Source organism: Thunnus albacares, chromosome 21 (assembly GCF_914725855.1).
Source record: "Thunnus albacares chromosome 21, fThuAlb1.1, whole genome shotgun sequence".
NCBI lineage: Eukaryota > Metazoa > Chordata > Actinopteri > Scombriformes > Scombridae > Thunnus > Thunnus albacares.
Genome location: NC_058126.1, coordinates 4,899,361 through 4,917,056, shown reverse-complemented (window position 1 = coordinate 4,917,056; position 17,696 = coordinate 4,899,361). Strand labels below are relative to the sequence as shown.

Genomic DNA, 17,696 nt, shown 5'->3' with positions numbered 1-17,696 from the left:
CTGGGAAAAGGAGAGTCTGCTGCCTGTGAAGCGGCAGCATCGAGCAGCACTGACCGTCTGTCACATTCTGCAGGCACCGCGGAGGAAACGCAACCGAGGTAAACGAAACTTAAACCTACTTCCTAAATCCAACACCTCTCCGTCTATATTTGATTTATTTATAAATATCAAGCGAAAGCGGATGTTTCTTCCGATCATTTATATATTTAGTCTCTAGATGCGGGCAGCATTTTTTTTTTTTTTAATAAGGAAACAATTTGGATGTTGTGGGTTTAACGTGTTGTTGACAGCGGATTTCAAAATGTGCATTAAAACGACTCGATCGTGCAGTTTAGTTGCTGTTTTACACTTTGAAAAAAAAGAAGAAGGAAGTGTTTTTTCTGTCAGTGGAGGTATACGGGCTGTGATGTGTCTGCTCACGGTGGCTGTTTATTTGTTTTTGTTTGTTTGTTTGTGCCAGTGTGTGTGTGGTGGTGGGGTTTTTTCGGTGCTTTTTTGGAGACATGGCAGGAGGGAGAATGCGCTCCACTCGCAGACTGCGCAACTGGATCGTTGAACAGGTAAGTTTGTGTTGGTTTGGTTGTTTTTTTTATTATTATTCGTTTGTTTGAGGGTGTGTGAGTGAGCTGGGGGGTGAGGAAGAGGAGGAGGAGGAGGAGGAGGATGAAGGAGAGGGAAAGGGAAAATAGAAGAGAGAGGGAGAGGGGGGAGAGGGGGGGCTCCACTGAGACTGAATATACACGCAACTGCACATATTGAGGACTAAAATCTTCAGTAAGACTTTACTTGTTTTATTGATAAAAGGTTATAAACACCAGTCAGATCCTCTATTTAAGTAAAAGTACCAATACTGCAATGTACAAATACTCCATTACATGTACTGCATGTAAAATCCTACTACAGTAAAAGTACATAAGTATTATGAGCTTGATGCAGTTAAAGTATTGCAGTAAAAGTAGTGGTTTGGTCCCTCTGACTGATATATTATTATATATGACATCATTAGATTATTAATAGTGAAGCATCAGTGTTAGAGCAGCATGTTACTGTTGTAGCTGCTGGAGGTGGAGCTAGTTTACACTACTTTATATACAGTTAGCTAGTTTAGTCCAGTGGTTCCCAACCTAGGGGTCGGGGCCCCTCCAAAGGGTCAGCAGATAAATCCGAGGGGTCGTGAAATATTGGATCATTTGAACATTTATCTCATGAAAAGCATGTGAGAAGTTTAGAGGGAAAAATCACTATTTGGTGGAGCTGTTAACAACTCATAGACATGTGAAATCTGGTTTCATCTTTAACAATGTGTTGTATTTTAAAAGCTTGTTATATTATCCATTGTGTCAAATCTTCATCTGAAAAGTAACTAAAGCTGTCAAATAAATGTAGTGGAGTAGAAAGTACAATATTTCCCTCTGAAATGTAGAAAGTAGCATCACATGGAAATACTCAGTACAAATACCTTAAAACTGTACTTAAGTGCAGTACTTAGTTACTTTCTAACACTGCATATTACTTCTAATTTAGCATCCTGATGTATTTTTTGGCCTCTTATGTTTACATACAGTATTTAATCTGAAGTAAGGATGTGTTTAGATTTTTCTTTGGGGGGAAATAGTTGTGACACCATATATGTTGATTTTTTACTTAAGTAAAAGTAGCAATACTGCAGTAAAGTACAAATAAAGTACAGTGTTATAGTGATGATAGAAAACATCCCAACCTAGAAAGACACAAGAAGATAGAAGAAAGTTATATTTTACTTTTCTTTAGAGCTGCAAAAATTAATCATCATCTACTTTGATGACTGATTAATGGTTTTAAACCATTTTTTAAGAAAAAAATACAAAAATTTTCTGGTTCCAGCTTCTCAAATGTGAATATTTTCTGAAATGTGACGCCGACTACTTGCTGCTTTTTGGGAAACAGTTTTTAAGTTGTGTTTAAGTGTTTTTACTTTGTTGCTGTTGCAGGTCAGCAGCGGTAAATATCCGGGGCTGGTGTGGGACGACGATGCTAAAACCATGTTCCGCATCCCGTGGAAACACGCTGGGAAACAGGACTTCCGCAAAGACGAGGACGCCGCCATCTTCAAGGTCAACATGCGTTTTACCGGCTCTAATCTCTAAATTCTCAAAACACTTAACATCACTTGACACTGTGAAACCTGTGTCCTCTGCAGGCGTGGGCGGAGTTTAAGGGGAAACTGACGGAGGAGGGTCGCGACAACCCGGCGTCCTGGAAGACTCGTCTGCGCTGCGCCCTCAACAAGAGTCCGGAGTTCACAGAGGTGAACGAACGAGCTCAGCTGGACATCTCAGAGCCCTACAAGGTCTACCGCCTCGTCCCCATCAGCGAGCAGGGTGAGACACTGATCCAGACGCTCCGCACGCTCCACTTGAGCTTAAAACCGTTTGAATTCCTCCCACACACACACAATATATCAAATAAATAATTGACTAACGTCTCACAGGTCAGTTAGAAACCGTTAAGAGAAACTTTCAGGTTCGCAGGTGGTGAAAAATCTCTCCTGCTGGTTAATAAATGGTAATAAAACATCAGTTCTGCAGTTACACGTTAAATAAAATGCTGATAAGTGCTCGATATCACCGTTATCTTACATTATAATTGGAATCATAAATGTTCATTAAGTCTGTAAATGTTGATCAGAATCAGAAACGGGTTTGTTTTAAAAGAGTAAAAGCTTAACGTTCAACAATAACATGACTTACAAAATGTGCAAAATACAATATAACAGGGTGAGAAATATGTAAAGTATTTATAATTATCCTTCTGTAAATCCAACTGTTAAAAAAAAAACACCCACAAAATTAAAATATAATGATTTGCAGCAAATGTTTTACTGTAAAAACTCTGCCAACGCTAAAAACTATGACGTGTTCAAGAGCAGGAAGGAAAGTCCGACACGTCATAACTCTCATAACAACATGCAGCATATTAATGTAGGGAGGTGCCGCTACTACTATTCGCCTAATTAATGAAACCAATTAAACTGAGCAGTGAACTGTACGTTGCTGCATCCTGCAAATGAGCAACAATGAAACCTCTAAAAACACCACAAAGTTGAAAACAGTTAACCGAAATGACTTTAAACGCAGCTCGGTGTCTCTTTTAGATTCTCTGCATGTTCTGATTTGTTTTAGGCAAAAAAAATCCTGCAAACTATCGATCACTTCTACTCACTAACTTCACCATAAACTAGCTGTGCTGCGTTCAAGGTTTGCTCTGAAAACAGCGTCAGAAAGATGCTAAATTTAAGACCCAAACTAGGCACAACCTGATATTTACATTTTAATTATTCCTCCTTGAAAAAGAAATTAATATTCTTGTCTCAGAGATACAGAAACAGACCAATCGATGCTTTGATGAATAAAATAACAACTCGACCAGCTTCGGTTGTGCTTATTTGAATATATAAGTTCAGCATCTGATATCAGAGACGTTCTCGCTGCAGCAGGTTTACGGTCAGATACCAACAGCTTACACAACTCAGCATGACACACACACACATCTCTCCTGTCAGATCACACCACTCGGGAGAGAAAAACAAGCGGGCATCTCCGGGTCAGAGATGCCTTTAATGTAATCAGGGAAGTCTGGTTCTCCTCCGGGACCCCTTATCTCCTCCTGCTGCTGCACTTAAGACAATAAAACACAGCGAGTGTGAGAGGCTGGAGGCCCTCTGATTAATTACCATGTCAACGTACAGTGAAAAAACATTCCTCTATGACTATAAATCCTCCCACACAGCGATGCACAAATTGAGAACATCTGATCTAGGGCGTGCATGGTACGGATTAGACAGTCAATCAATCAATCAGTTGATCAACGGAGAACATTCTCTAGTTCCTGCTTCTCAAAATATGTTTCTCTGTTTTATATGATCCTTAGTTGCAGCCTTACAGCATGCAACTCTGCAACATCTCATGCTAATTTAAAAAAAACCGTTAATCAACAATATACAAGATGAAGAGAGAGTTGATTCTTAATTAAACTGTCAAATATCCAAACCTACAACTGTGAACATATCACCGACACTGTTGACACTGTGGTTTCATGAGTGGGTCAGTCTGTACATCAGTGACCGCTGAATGTTTACAGATGATAAAACGAGGACGAGGTTGGTTGTATTTATCTGCTGTGGATAGAAGAACTTTTGACCTACTAGCCTGATGAAATACTGAAGCTTCATTCTTGCTCAAACAGACAAATGTAAACGTCTCGCTGCTCAAAATACCAGCGTCCGTTTCCTTTATTTATGTTGGTGGTAAACAAGGAGTCCGACAAAGAGCCGAGGAGCAACTTTTTATATCTGAGAGCAGCTGAGAGACGCCTCGGATGTATTCTGATAAGTCTATCAGCAGCAACAGGGAGGCTTCACATTTAACAGCCAACTTAAAATTCATCCAGCTGGTTGTAAAACACAAAAAAAAAACAACATGGAAGTTTTGGGTTGTGAGGTTTTAAGGCTGAGTAATGAGGATTAAATTAATATCAGAGTATTAAAAGACGGACGAAGACACTTTAAAAATGTGAAACTGTCCTTTAATGCGAATATTTTAACATCAGTATAATCACAAATATGTCAAACGTTTGCAACGATTACAGTTAAAATAATCAAATTGATTATTAATGTGATTTTAAAAGTGTTTCACTGCATTTCAACGGACAAAACTCGTCACTGGAGCTCAAACTAACCAATTATCGATTAATCGATCAGTCGTTCGATCTATAAAATGTCAGAAAATGTTAAAACAATGTCGATCAATGTCTCTTAAAGCCCAAGATGACGTCCACAACCCAAAGATATTCACTTCACAGTCACAGAGGATGAAAGAAAGACTGACTAAAACTGATTAATCGATTATTAAAACAGTTTGCTTTTAATTGTCTGTCGATCGACTGATTGTCACCGCTCTGAACAACAGTTTTAATTCATTTAGAGAACAGAAAACTGTAAAACAATAACAGAACATGATGGAATTATTATTATATCGTTATAATATTAAAGTCACTTAATGTTAAACTATCAGTCGTCCATCACAGCAATTAAGACTGTAAAACTGTCTCTCTGTGCATTTCTATTGACAATAATGATTAATTGATTAGTTGTAATTGAGTAAACAGATGTTTCTCTCGTCTGTAAATACAACAACATGAGAGAAACGTTGCTACGTTTAACTTGTTGACCTTCATCACACAAACTGACACTCTGAACGTTCAGTCAGCAGAACGAAACACTGATTACAACGTTACACAACAAGTCTCAAGTGTACCACAGTGAACCTTCCTCTCGTCTCTTACTGTACGAAGGAAACACGTCGTCACCTTTTCCCCACTGACTCACACACACACACACACACACACACACACACACACACACACACACACACACACTCCTCTTCATCTTATTATTGTTTCAAAACTTCTTGTGACTCCATCACCTGATAGTTTCTGGTGTTTTTTGGGGGGATTTCTGTATTGAAATTCTGCTTGAGAACATCAAGGAAATATTTAAAAGCTGCTTTTCTGCTTAAATTATGGACAGAAGATCTTTTACTGCTCTGAAACTGGTGTTTCTTTCATTTTTATTGCTCTTAAACTCATTTTTATTGCTATTTGCTCTCGTCTATTTGCTCTTAACTCAGTTTTAATGCGTATCAGGGTCTTATATAAAAGACACCGTGTACTTTATAAGGTGTTATTCAAATAAACTCGCCATGCCTTATTGCACCTGGTGGCTCTGGCAAAGCCTGACTGGTGTTACTGGTTCATTCTTTTATTGCTTTTCCTGGCGAGTGGAGATGTTTTGAGATGAAGTAAAAGTTGAGAAATACTTTTGTTTCCTGAAATTCATCTGTAAATCATGAATTAATAAAGATAAAAAAAGATCAGGTGACTTGTCGCCAGGGCAGCGAGCGTACTATCGAATCAGCTGTTTTGCTGAGTCAGTGGGGCGGGGTGTGAGCTAATACTGGGTCCAGAGAGTTCAGCCAAAGTTGACCCAGTTACTGGGGCAACTACATTTAGTGTAGAAACCAGTCATCAAAGCACAGCTGCTCCGCTTGCAATCGCTCAAAAATAAATTTGTTTATTCAAAAACCCAACAGACTCTTCTAGTGTTTGCCAAGACCGATAACGACTTGTCATAAAAAGAGTTTCTGTTTGTTCAGGTTTGGTGACGCCCGAAAAGAAACCCAGAGAGAAACCGACGAGGAGGCTGAAGAGAAGGAGCAGCGACGAGGAGAGCGACGACGGAGGTCGGGTCAAGCAGATAAAGACCGAGGAGGTCTCGTCTCAGCTGGTGAGGTCGCAGCCATGGCAACGGGGTTTTTCAGAATCCATCCAGAGTCCATCTGAGATTTAGGAAAACCTGAGTCAAGTCTGACTTGTTCTAACATGAAGATTATAAATAGGATCTGATCACAACATGTTTTTTGTCTTCTGGCAACACCCAAGCTTTTAACCCCTGTGAGTCTGTTAGCACGTTAGCATTAATCTCACTGAAAAAAGGCTGTTATTGGTCTTATTTTGAGGTATTCTGTTGTCTGGATGAGTCAGATAATCACTAAAGGATGTTAGGATTCATCCTGCAGGAACATTGACATTTGTATTGTGGCAATAAATCCATATTTAAGACGTACAGCTACACTGCAAACGTAGAAAAAAAAACAGGAGAAACTCAGAAAGATGATCGAAAATATCTGATTAAGAAACACAGGAGGGCTGCAGGATAACAAACCTCCAACCTTTCTGTTTCCCAGCGTGTTGGAGACCTGCTGCTGCAGAGCGACAGTCCCGTCCAATCAGAGGAGCCGATTCAGATCGACGCCATTATACAAGACGGTGAGTGACAGCAGAGGAAGACTGAACTAATGGAGGGTGTTTGCTTTACTAAGATATGGATCTCAAACATGAACTAACCAGCCATCTAACTCTAAAGTGACACCTGAAACACACATAAATGAAAAGAAAAGAACGGAAAAGAGACGCTACGCTCAGCTGATCTGTTGCTTTTTATTTCTCCTCTCCGCAGTGGTCGATGAGATCCAGCTGGACGTGCGGATCGAGGAGAGCGTCCCTCCTCCTCCGGGAGGTAATAAACAAAACATTTACTGTACATAACGAGTACTGAACAAATCAAAAATGAGCTTTTCTTAGTGTCAGCTGACTGTGGGGTCTGACACTAGAGAACTGTTTTCCTATGAGCAGAGTTTGTGACATCACAACCAGTTTGGAGCCATTTGTGGTCCAGTGTGTAACTTAACATGAAGCCTCCAGTGCACATAGAATGAGAGGCTGACCTGAGGAACTGCATAAAGAGTTTAAAGGTTATCTCCAGTTAATTTTAAACGGAAAGGGTTTTTCGTAGCTTTTTGATTAAAACGTCTCCATCTCTCTGTTTCTGCGTCTCCAGCTCAGGACTCCTTGAACGTGGCGGTTCACTATTTAGGTCAGGAGGTCCTCAAGCGGCAGATCCAGGGCACCGACGTCCGGATAACGTACTTGCCTTCCTCCCTCATGCCCCCGACGTCGGCCGCCCTGAAAGGCAGGTTCCCACGCATCCCCCTGCCGGAGCCTCCCTCCACGCTGCCGGCCGGCCCCGAGCTGCAGGCCCTGCTCACCCTGCTGCCCTTCATGGAGAAAGGGGTGGTGCTGACCACCACGCCGCAGGGCGTTTACGGCAAACGCTTCTGCCAGGGGCGGGTCTTCTGGACGGGGCCGCACACGACCAGGCCGGGGCTGCACAAGATGGAGAGAAACACGGAGCCGGTGCTGCTGTTCAGCAAAGACACTTTCAAACAAGGTGAGTCCTCCTTTAAACACCGAGACGCCGAACCTTCACCTGCACGACGACCGTAACCACACGTCTGTGATTTAATCTGAACATGATTTAATCTGAACATGATTTAACTTGTTTTAAGAATATTCTTGAAAGATCCACCAGCTCGTCTGCACATCAGGAACCATTAAATGAGTTTCTGATAATCATTACACAGGGTTATAAACCAGGTTATATTTAACAATCTTGTTGAGATTGAGACCAGAGAAGAAGAAACATTCGCAGCACAGAAACACAACACGTATAAGACCAGTCGACCAAAAATCAAACAACACATAATTCATAAAAACTCTTTAGATGACAAAGAATATTCAGTTTTTTTAAGATGATACAAACAGAACAATGTTGTGAATACTTCATGTTTGTGTTTCACTTCTTTTATTTTGAAACTCACTTCTTTTCCTGTTCAGAACTGGATAACTTCCGCTCAAACGGCGGCGAGCCTCCTCAGACCAGCATCACTCTGTGTTTCGGTGAAGAACTGTCCAACACAGAAGATCCATCCAGAAAACTCATTATTGTTCAGGTACGAAAACCTTTTCTCATAACATCCTGATGTGTCACCTGCTACATTTAGTGAATTTAACTTGTTTCTTTATTTGCTCTTAACAGGTGGAACTTCAGAACATTTTTGTTAAACCCTGATTTGCTTACAACACACAAACACAGTATGTGAAGAACTTGACATTTTCTGGCACTTTTCTACAAAGATTAAAAAAAAATGTTAAAATTCTACTCGTAGCGGTCAAATGTTTAGTAAAAAAATAAAACATATTTCAAAGTAAAGCTTTTGTGGCGTAATCTAAAAATGTTTTGAGATCAAAACAATGAACTTGGTTGAATTCAGATCTATCTGCTGTCTATATTCTCAATTAATTAAATGAAACTGCTCTCAATTCATTTGTAATTAATCCCAAAACAGCTTTTTGCTTTCATTAAAATACAGTTTGACTGCAGAACCACCTTAAAAACACAATGATCTTCGCTGCATCAGAGCCGTGTGGCCTTTAAATGAACCAAACACGAGATCAGAATAAACACAAAGTTAACATTTACACTTGAAAAAAGGTTAAAATCCTCATAAACGAAGCCAAGTAAAGAATAATAAAAACCTACTTCTTGTCTCCTCTTTTTCTCTCCTCTGCAGATCTCGTTGCCGTGGGCGGAGCGGCAGGTCCAGAACGCTCAGTCCATCTACGAGTCCATCACCATCCTCCAGTCTCTGGCCAGCCAGTCTCCACTGGGAGAGATCACCCTGAACCTGGTCACCGTGCCGACGCCGACCGTCGAGACCGTCTGAGCACTGTGCCCAAACCCCCCCCCTCACCCCCCACCCCCCGCAGTATCAGCTTACAGTTTATAATGACAGAAACTTTTTTTTTTGGAGGGGGGCGGGGTCCAAATTTAACAAACAGATCAATTACTGAGTCTGAATTCTGTAAATTTAATACTGATAAACATATTTCAATATTGTTGAAATGAATCTGTGAGTGTTTCCTGGTGACAGGAAGCACAAAACAACTGAGCACTAAAAAAAAATATATAGAAATAACTTTTTTTTTTCTTTTAAAGCTTTATGACTGGAGATCAAAGGTGTATTTTTTTTTTTTACCATGGAAACGGATATCGAGCTTCATGGATGGAGTTCATGTCCTCGTAGACATTAGTTGGTGTACTGGAAGCACTACATGTAAACCAACACTGACACCTTGTCTGTCAGTCTGTATGTACATATATATATATATATATATATATCTCTATCTCTCTCTTCTTTAATGGTTGCACATATATGTTCCTCTAATACCAGTGGTTCCCAACCTGTGGGTCGGGACCCTCACAGAGGGTCGAAAGGACAACAGGATAGGAAAGCAGGACTGGATCATTTTAGATACCTTTATTAAAAACAAGCTGGTTAAACTGGTCACAATTGTTTTGTTTTTTTTTTAAACAGGTTGGGAACCGCTGCTGTAAGTGTTTCTACTATAGTACTATATAAACCTTGTTTTGTAAAAATTGTTTTTGCAGTAAATAAAAAAGGGAAACTTCAATAAAAACCTGAAATAGTGAAGTAGAGTAGAAACAGTAGTGAGCAAAGACGTATCTTGCAATAGTTTTTCACTTTTTTTGTTAATCTGACTCTTCTTCCTGTTTGTTTCGTCGTTGTATTTGTTAAAAACAGACATGAAAACTTTTACAAACGTTGGGTTCATGGTCGTCTTTTTAATAGATAAAGTTTCACACTCATGATGAGACAGAATGCTGCACCGTGCGCCAGGTCTGTAGTGGTGCTAATTCAGGATCAATAAAAGAAAAAAAAACAACAACAACCTGTTATATATTCTTCCTCCATCTGGGACATTCAGTGCATTTTTAGAGAGTTATGTGAACTAATCTAGTAAATTAATGTTTTCCTCCAGAGGAGACGTGTAAACTTGAGATTAGTGTTCCTGAAAGTTACACCGAAGTCTGACGAAGACGCTTTAAAAAGCTTTTTTTTAAAAATGTTTTTCCTCCCGTCAGACTCTGTTGTAGCTGCTCTGGATTTACAGTAAATGGGTTCAACAAAAGTATTGTTCAGTTCAATACAACAATCCTGCAGTAAATACAGTCTGCTGAAGCTCACCATATTTGCTTTTTGCTCAAACTGATTAGTTTTTAAAGGTGTTGCAGATGTCTTGTTAGACGCCTGTTTGTTGTTTTGCTTTATAGGAAATTTCCTCTTTACATATTTTCCTACTTTTTGCCACTGATGCAAAATCAATTCAGTCAGGAAGCAGCCACATAAAGTGAATCATGTCGATACCAATAAACAGTGTTTATCAGCTTTAAAAGCAACAACTACTGAGGATTTCAAGGCAGCATAAAGCAAAGTACAAAAAGATACATAAGCGGACAGATAGCTGCTGCCTGAATATTTGGTGCATCGGTTACAAAAAGCAGAAACAAAGAGACGTTTAACCAGATGTGTCAGAGTCCATTTGAGCCACAAATGATGTATTTATACATTTATAGATGGAATTTTAATCTAAAAGTTAAGAGCTGAAAGGTTCTTTTAAATGATAATTTACTTATTACTGTTGTTTGATGTTTCAAGAATATCAGAAACTTGACTTCACGTGTTGAAAATCTGATTTTACGAGTTACACTTGAAAGCAACATCTGCAGAACGCCTTAAATCTACCATCAAACATCCACCTGTGAACAAAAAACAAACATTTTGAGCTTCAACAAACTGATATTTACTGCAGGACTTTTGTATTGTCAGATATTTGTTACCTTGTCAACCATTATGTGTTTTGTTTTATGTAGGAAAAAATAATAGTAAAGTATCAGATAACAAAACTGGACCAGAAATACCACAGCTGCTTTGTTATAGTGTGTAAAAGGTGATTTTTAAGGTGGATTTTTTTTTTCTTTAAATCAGCAGGGTGTCGGGCTAAACCACAAGGCACACTCTGAGGGGGGGGGGGGGACTGCAGAGATCTACCAAGATGTAAATAGTTTTGTTATTTATGCATGTTCTATGTTATGTTCAGTCATGAAAATGCATTAAAAATAAAACGTATTCCTAAACTCTGGCTGGTTATAAAAGTCACACGTGTGTGTGTGTGTGTGTGTGTGTGTGTGCACGACGTCGGGTCAGAACAGAAATAAATCTGCGTTCTGGTACAAACTGGTGTCACTTCTTCGGCGTCTAGATGTTCCCGTTGGCCGGCGAGGCGAGCTCCGCTATCTTGGTGTTAAGTTTCTGATTGGTCCAGTCTTTTGTTATGTCGTCCAGGTGGCTGTCGTAATCCACCAGTAGCGTGTGATCGCCGGACTCCTGCATCTGACTGGCTATCGCCCGGGTCTCCTCCCACTGTCTCAGCATTATCCTGAACAGAGAGAAAAACAAGAGAGACGGGTTAATGTTGGTGAGATTTTCATTATTTTTGCCTGATGATCGTTGCCCGATGCCCTCTGCTCCACACAGCTGGCACAGGAGCTGAACTTTAACATTTAACTAGTACAGACTGGAAAAATATATGGAATTTAGTGATTAAATCCTTTTCTTAAGCTCCTCTTCTTCAAGATTAAAAGGTAATTCAGTGTCAAATTTTGTGCAGAGCTTATTAAACTCTCACTTGGAGTTTCTCAGAAGTGACAACTCTCTGGTCTGGCTTAGTTTTGGTTATGAATGAAATCTGCTGAGTCGTGATGTGTCGAGACGAGAGGACGACACATGATAAGAGCTCTAATCTGAACCGAGGATGCAAAGTTCACCTCTGACACCTTCACTCATCTGCTCTCTTTTATTTTTTCTATTTCTAACATGAATGCTAAGCTAAAAACAAAGGATATGTTGACTTTTATGTTAAATTTCTTCCATTTGCACAACGGTTTTACATTCACAAACTGATAATATTATAATTAACAGGTGGATTAAAACATAACTTAAGCTTTTATCTTCAGCATACTTTGTCTTTAAACTACGTGCGTTGCTCTGAAGAACGATCCTGCGGCTCGACAAGCAAAGACGAAACCGATGAGGCGGCAAAAACTTGTCAAGTGTGTCATTTATAATTACCAAGTTACCAGAAACCTACATATCAACAGTGATGCCTACAGGACATTAATTAAGCGGCAAATATTTAAACTGAAGTGGTAATCAGTACTCGATCTGGAGTGGAGTTTCCCAGGCTTGGCGACGCTCCAAACGAGCTCTACGGATCAAACCCTTCGGGTCATATAGTGATTCAAGAGATTGGAATTTAGCCTTTAAGCCGTCGACAGGCAGGTAGGATTTGGACGCAGCCTGAAAGGTTCAACTCAGGACAAAAACAAACCCGCGAGCCCTCTGGCTGGTTCTTACGTGTGTTTGTCTTTGAGCGTCCATCTTGAATCTTTTCGCTCGTACATCACTATGGGAGGAACCCGATAGTCTGGAGACATCTTACTACCGTCAAGCTGTGAAGAAGAACAGAGCAAAGAATGATTAACAGAGCTAATAATAATAATCAGATTTCTTTTAATAAATCAATCATTTATTAAAGATCAAAAGTGACAAAATGCCACCAGGACCCACAGAAATGCCTTTAAACTGCTGAACAACAGCAGGAATCCCAAAGTATTCATGTTTTTAACGATAATATTAAAACAGAAAACAGCCAATGTTCTTGTGCTTTACTCACCATTAACAAAACAGCGCTGTCAAACTGCTCAGCAATCTTATCGGCTATCTTCAGTGCACATGGTGTCGGGCTGTTGAGTGGAAAAGATGAGGAGAGGGGAAAAAAAAAAAAAAAGCTTCATTTTTAGGGAAGTTTAGACTGTGTGGTGTATTTAAAGGATCAGTGTGTGGGATTTAGTGCCATCTAGTGGTGAGGTTGCAGATTGCAACTGACTGAAGACACCATGGAAACTCACCTGCTGTCTGAAACACAGGCGTTGGCTTGATAGTATCCCACTATCCTCTGCTGCGTCTGTGAACACCACACATCCACCTGAAACAGGAGGGAAAACTTTAAAATCAACATTTAAATCAAATGCAAAACTGGATTTTCTCTGCTGACAGCTGACAAAACACAGACGGCAGCAGGGACATTTTTTTTTATAGCTATTTTAAAGGGGACTTATTCTGCACATTTACAGGTTTATATTTATATTCTGGGGTTTTACTGGAATATCTTTGCATGAGTTACAGTTAATTTATCTTATACTGGTCCTTTATGCAGCCCCTCAGTTCAGCCTATATCTGAAACACGTTTTAGCTCCTGTCTCTTTAAGGCCCCCCTCCTGAGGAATACTAACGAATAACGGCGCATATTTTATGACAGTCGCTCGTGGAAGGCCATCATAGTGATGCACTCAGCTGTTCACATGAAAAGTGACAGAAACTGTAGTGGGAAGAAGGAAAAAGGAGATGGAGAGAGAAGTTCAGACTCTGGCTCTTTTCTCACCTCAGATGACCAATCACTGCGTGAATGTCGGCTTGTCTGCTTCAGAAAGTTACAGATGTGGCCGTATACCCCCCTCGCACCTTAACCGCTGTCAGAAAGTTGCAGATGGAGGGGGTTTAATGGGCTATCTCGTCTGAAGGAGTATACAGCCAACTTAAAGCTGCAGCTAACAGTTATTTTCATTGTCAATAGGTCTGACAATTATTTTCTTTCATAACGGATTATGTAATTGTTGCAGCTCTAAATCGATTGATTGTTCAGTTTACTGTCATAGAGGAATAAAGAAACCAGTAAATATTCACATTTGAGAGGCTGAAGAGATTTTGTAAATTTTCCTCTTAAAAAACAATTCATCCATTATCAAAATAGTTGAAGATTAATTTAATAGTTGGCAACTAATCCGTTAATCGTTTCAGCTCTAGAGCACTGCCATGTGTAGTGGGGGTCAATAGAGTCCTGATTAATCCGGCCATGTCTGTCAGCAGGTCTCCTACCCGGTGGAGAAAGAAGTACCCAGATCTTTTACTGAAGTAAAACTACCAATAAAGCAATGTAAAAATACTCCATTACAAGTAAAAGTCCTGCATGAAAAATCCTACTACAGTAAAAGTACATAAGTATTATGAGCTTGATGTAGTTAAAGTATTGCAGTAAAAGTAGTGGTTTGGTCCCTCTGACTGATATATTATTATATATGACATCATTAGATTATTAATAGTGAAGCATCAGTGTTAGAGCAGCATGTTACTGTTGTAGCTGCTGGAGGTGGAGCTAGTTTACACTACTTTATATACAGTTAGCTAGTTTAGTCCAGTGGTTCCCAACCTAGGGGTCGGGCCCCTCCAAAGGGTCAGCAGATAAATCTGAGGGGTCGTGAGATGATTAATGGGAGAGGAAAGAAGAAAAAACAAAGTTCTGATACACAAATCTGTTTTCAGTTTTTGGACTTTTTCTTTAATCTTTGATTTTTGCTGAAATATTGGATCATTTGAACATTTATTGAAATGAAAGCATGTGAGAAGTTTAGAGGGAAAAATCACTATTTGGTGGAGCTGTTAACAACTCATAGACATGTGAAATGTGACCCCGACTACACACTGCTTTTTGTAAGACGTCAAAAGCCAAAAAGGTTGGAAACCACTGGTTTCATCTTTAACAATGTGTTGTATTTTAAAAGCTTGTTATATTATCCATTGTGTCAAATCTTCATCTGAAAAGTAACTAAAGCTGTCAAATAAATGTAGTAGAGTAAAAAGTACAATATTTCCCTCTGAAACTGTACAGTACTTGAGTGAATGTAGTTACTTCCCACCGCTGTTACCTGTGTGAGAGCCAGCTGAGTGATGGGAGCCAGAGGCAGGTGGGAGTGAAGCAGCGGGACACAGTCGGTCACACAAACAGCTCCGCCCGCCGAGCTGGACGACAACAGCAGCCCGTTGATGCTGCACCGTGGAAACAGACAGGCGTGCAGGTACATCTTCACATAAGCCCGACAGGAAAGCTCCACCTCACCCATGACGACTACTGAGGAGACACACGGACAGACAACAAGCGCTGAAAACACACCGAGCAGAGGCTGCAGTCACCTCACAATCACATATATGAATGTGCATTAGCATTAGCACACGAGCTAACTATGTAGAGCTGAGTTCAGTCTTACCTCTAGAGAAATATAATTATCAAAGAAAAATGTAGCAAGCGTAGCCTCGACGGACAAATGTTAATCTCACGATTTTCGATTATAACGGTTCATCTAGGCTAGTAAACCACCAGCAATAAAGATATAACGGCTCACTATTTAATCTGACAGCTAGTAAAAGGCAATTGAACGGCTACTTCCTGTCTCGCCCAGATCTGTGAAATGTAATCATTTGATTGGCCCTTTCGTCGACGTCCTCGTATCCGATTGGAGGATAAAGGTGCCAATCATTTCTTCATCCCCTGCATCACGCTTACGCTCTGCGGTAGTTCTCCCTCTAGTGGAGAGGATGTATAGAGACAAGTGAAGTAGACAGAAAAGTATCATAAACTGAAAGACAATATGAACCTCATTTGATGTTTTGTCACTTTAATCATAAATATTAAATTATTTTCTATTTATCGTCAGTTTTTTGTACTGTTTTGTCATCCTGATTTTCCATTTTTACTGTTTTAATCTGTTCTGCATGCACATTTTGAAATCTGAATTGACATTGTGAAAACAAAACAAAAACAACTTACATATCCTCTACCTTATCCTTCTTGTTTATTTCTGATCATCCATTTTTCATAGTTGTTCATTAAGTAATTTTTAAACATTTTTTAAAACTTACTAAGTGCTCAACATGTTTTCAGTTCCATAAATTCACACCTTTGACTGAAATACAATGTTTTTTTGTTTGTTTAGTTTTTTTTTTACATTAGTCTTCACTTATTGTTTTTAAACATGCAAATTCCTCTCAAATTACATTGACTTTCTCTTATTTTAATGACTTGCTTGGATGCTTTCATGTAATAATTGTTTTTTGCTTTATACATAATTTGAACTGTTTGAAAGTCAACCCAATCATTAAACATTAGAGCCTGTAATTCAATGAACAGTTTGTTGTTTCTCTATAAGTAGTTTTGTTTACAATTCTTATGGTTCTCTTTGAAAGTATGAAGATTGGATTAGTATGTTTTATATGAATTTTCCCACCCTTCCACACAGTAAGTTACTGTATATTGGGACTATTAGGGCACAGTATGAGGTTTATAATGAAACTTGATTTAGAAGATCTTTAACTTTATACAGTATTGCAATTGACTTCCTGGAAGAGGTATCCCTCCTCTGTTGCTCTTATAAATATAAGACTTGACCAGAAAAATAAGCTAATAATAGCTAAGAAAGTGCAAGTGGAATTTAAGATGAAGTATTTTGAGCATCAGTGTCAGATATCAGTTAAAGGATAGGTTTATAATTGTTCAAGTGTGTCTTAAAACAACAGTCAGGTGTCCATATGAACAGTGACAGAGGTTTTCCTCACTGTAATCATTCCTCCTGTTCTTACTGGCTATTAAAAGATCCCCTTCAAATGTGCTTTCAATATAAGTGATGGAGGCCAAAATCCACAGTCATTTAATGCAAAAATGCATTTAAAAGTTTATATGAAGCTTATATGAGGCTTCAGCAATCAGTTAGTCATCAAGTGGATATCTGCCACATTTACAGTCTTTTTAGCATCAAACTCCCTCTTTGTGTTTCCCTGTTGAGCTGTGGCAGAAGTATAGTAACAAAAAGAGGGACTTTGACACTAAAAAGACTAATGTTGAAAGATCTACTTGATTTGACTCATTTGGACACTGAAGCTTCAGATAAACTTAAGTACATTTTTGCAGAGGATTGGATTATGGTCCCACACTACTTACATTGGTGCATTATGAAGGGGTCGTCTGGCCAATATGAACATGATTATGGCAAAAAAAAAACAAAAAAAAAACCATTTGGGTCCTTTAATATTTTAAAGTAGAGCACAACATAAGCCTTAAGTGTCTAGTAGATTGATTTGTCCCAACTACTGGAGGCTGACAGTAACAATCCAGATAAGATTGATAAAGACACCAATACTAAAACTTAAAGTGGAATTTACTTGTGGCCAGCAATGGATTCTTGCTGGCAACTTTGTGGTAGAGATGGTTGACATTTGAGACTAAGTGAATACAAACTGTTTTGAATCAGGTTTGAAGAACTAAGATTTAAGATTCAAAGTTAGATTTCCAGAATTACACGTTCACAGCAGGTATGAAACTAGCATTACCTGGTAACCTCAGCCCATCTAATCTGGTTGAAAAATACAAGTTGATTGCCAGTGCATTTTAAATCTGAAAGTGGTAAAGACTTGCCAGACTCCTTTTACCCAGAGTAGTTAAATGTGCTG

At 39.3% G+C, this 17,696-nt stretch overlaps 2 protein-coding genes across 3 annotated transcripts; one reads left to right on the top strand and one right to left on the bottom strand.

The window, feature by feature from the left end:
* The first annotated feature begins 12 nt into the window (after nt 1–12).
* On the top strand, nt 13–9,269 carry irf9 (interferon regulatory factor 9). Its single transcript, XM_044340380.1, has 10 exons — nt 13–98; nt 461–560; nt 1,971–2,093; nt 2,180–2,360; nt 6,192–6,322; nt 6,783–6,864; nt 7,055–7,114; nt 7,436–7,825; nt 8,272–8,387; nt 9,009–9,269. Exons 2-10 carry the CDS (start codon nt 504–506, stop codon nt 9,159–9,161), a joined length of 1,293 nt encoding a protein of 430 aa, XP_044196315.1. The 5' UTR covers nt 13–98; nt 461–503; the 3' UTR covers nt 9,162–9,269.
* A 792-nt stretch (nt 9,270–10,061) lies between these two features.
* emc9 (ER membrane protein complex subunit 9) lies at nt 10,062–15,657 on the bottom strand. 2 transcript variants are annotated; one of them, XM_044340381.1, is made up of 6 exons: nt 15,461–15,657; nt 15,122–15,324; nt 13,268–13,344; nt 13,033–13,102; nt 12,714–12,808; nt 10,062–11,736 (listed from the first exon to the last, which is right to left on the bottom strand). In XM_044340381.1, exons 2-6 carry the CDS (start codon nt 15,314–15,316, stop codon nt 11,556–11,558), a joined length of 618 nt encoding a protein of 205 aa, XP_044196316.1. In that variant the 5' UTR covers nt 15,317–15,324; nt 15,461–15,657; the 3' UTR covers nt 10,062–11,555. The 2 variants fall into 2 exon arrangements, with proteins under 2 accessions (XP_044196316.1, XP_044196317.1); XM_044340382.1 differs by having other exon boundaries at nt 15,122–15,321.
* Between the last annotated feature and the right edge of the window lie 2,039 nt (nt 15,658–17,696).

Bases quoted from the DNA above. Each gene is read 5' to 3' on its own strand.
- irf9 (XM_044340380.1), top strand. From the start codon at position 504: ATGGCAGGAGGGAGAATGCGCTCCACTCGCAGACTGCGCAACTGGATC. The intron at 7,826-8,271 runs GTGAGTCCTCCT...TTTCCTGTTCAG, and splicing joins CAAAGACACTTTCAAACAAG to AACTGGATAACTTCCGCTCA. The intron at 8,388-9,008 runs GTACGAAAACCT...TCTCCTCTGCAG, and splicing joins GAAAACTCATTATTGTTCAG to ATCTCGTTGCCGTGGGCGGA.
- emc9 (XM_044340381.1), bottom strand. From the start codon at position 15,316: ATGGGTGAGGTGGAGCTTTCCTGTCGGGCTTATGTGAAGATGTACCTG. The intron at 13,103-13,267 runs GTGAGTTTCCAT...TCCACTCAACAG, and splicing joins GCCTGTGTTTCAGACAGCAG to CCCGACACCATGTGCACTGA. The intron at 11,737-12,713 runs GTAAGAACCAGC...CTCTCTGTTCAG, and splicing joins ACGCTCAAAGACAAACACAC to GATAATGCTGAGACAGTGGG.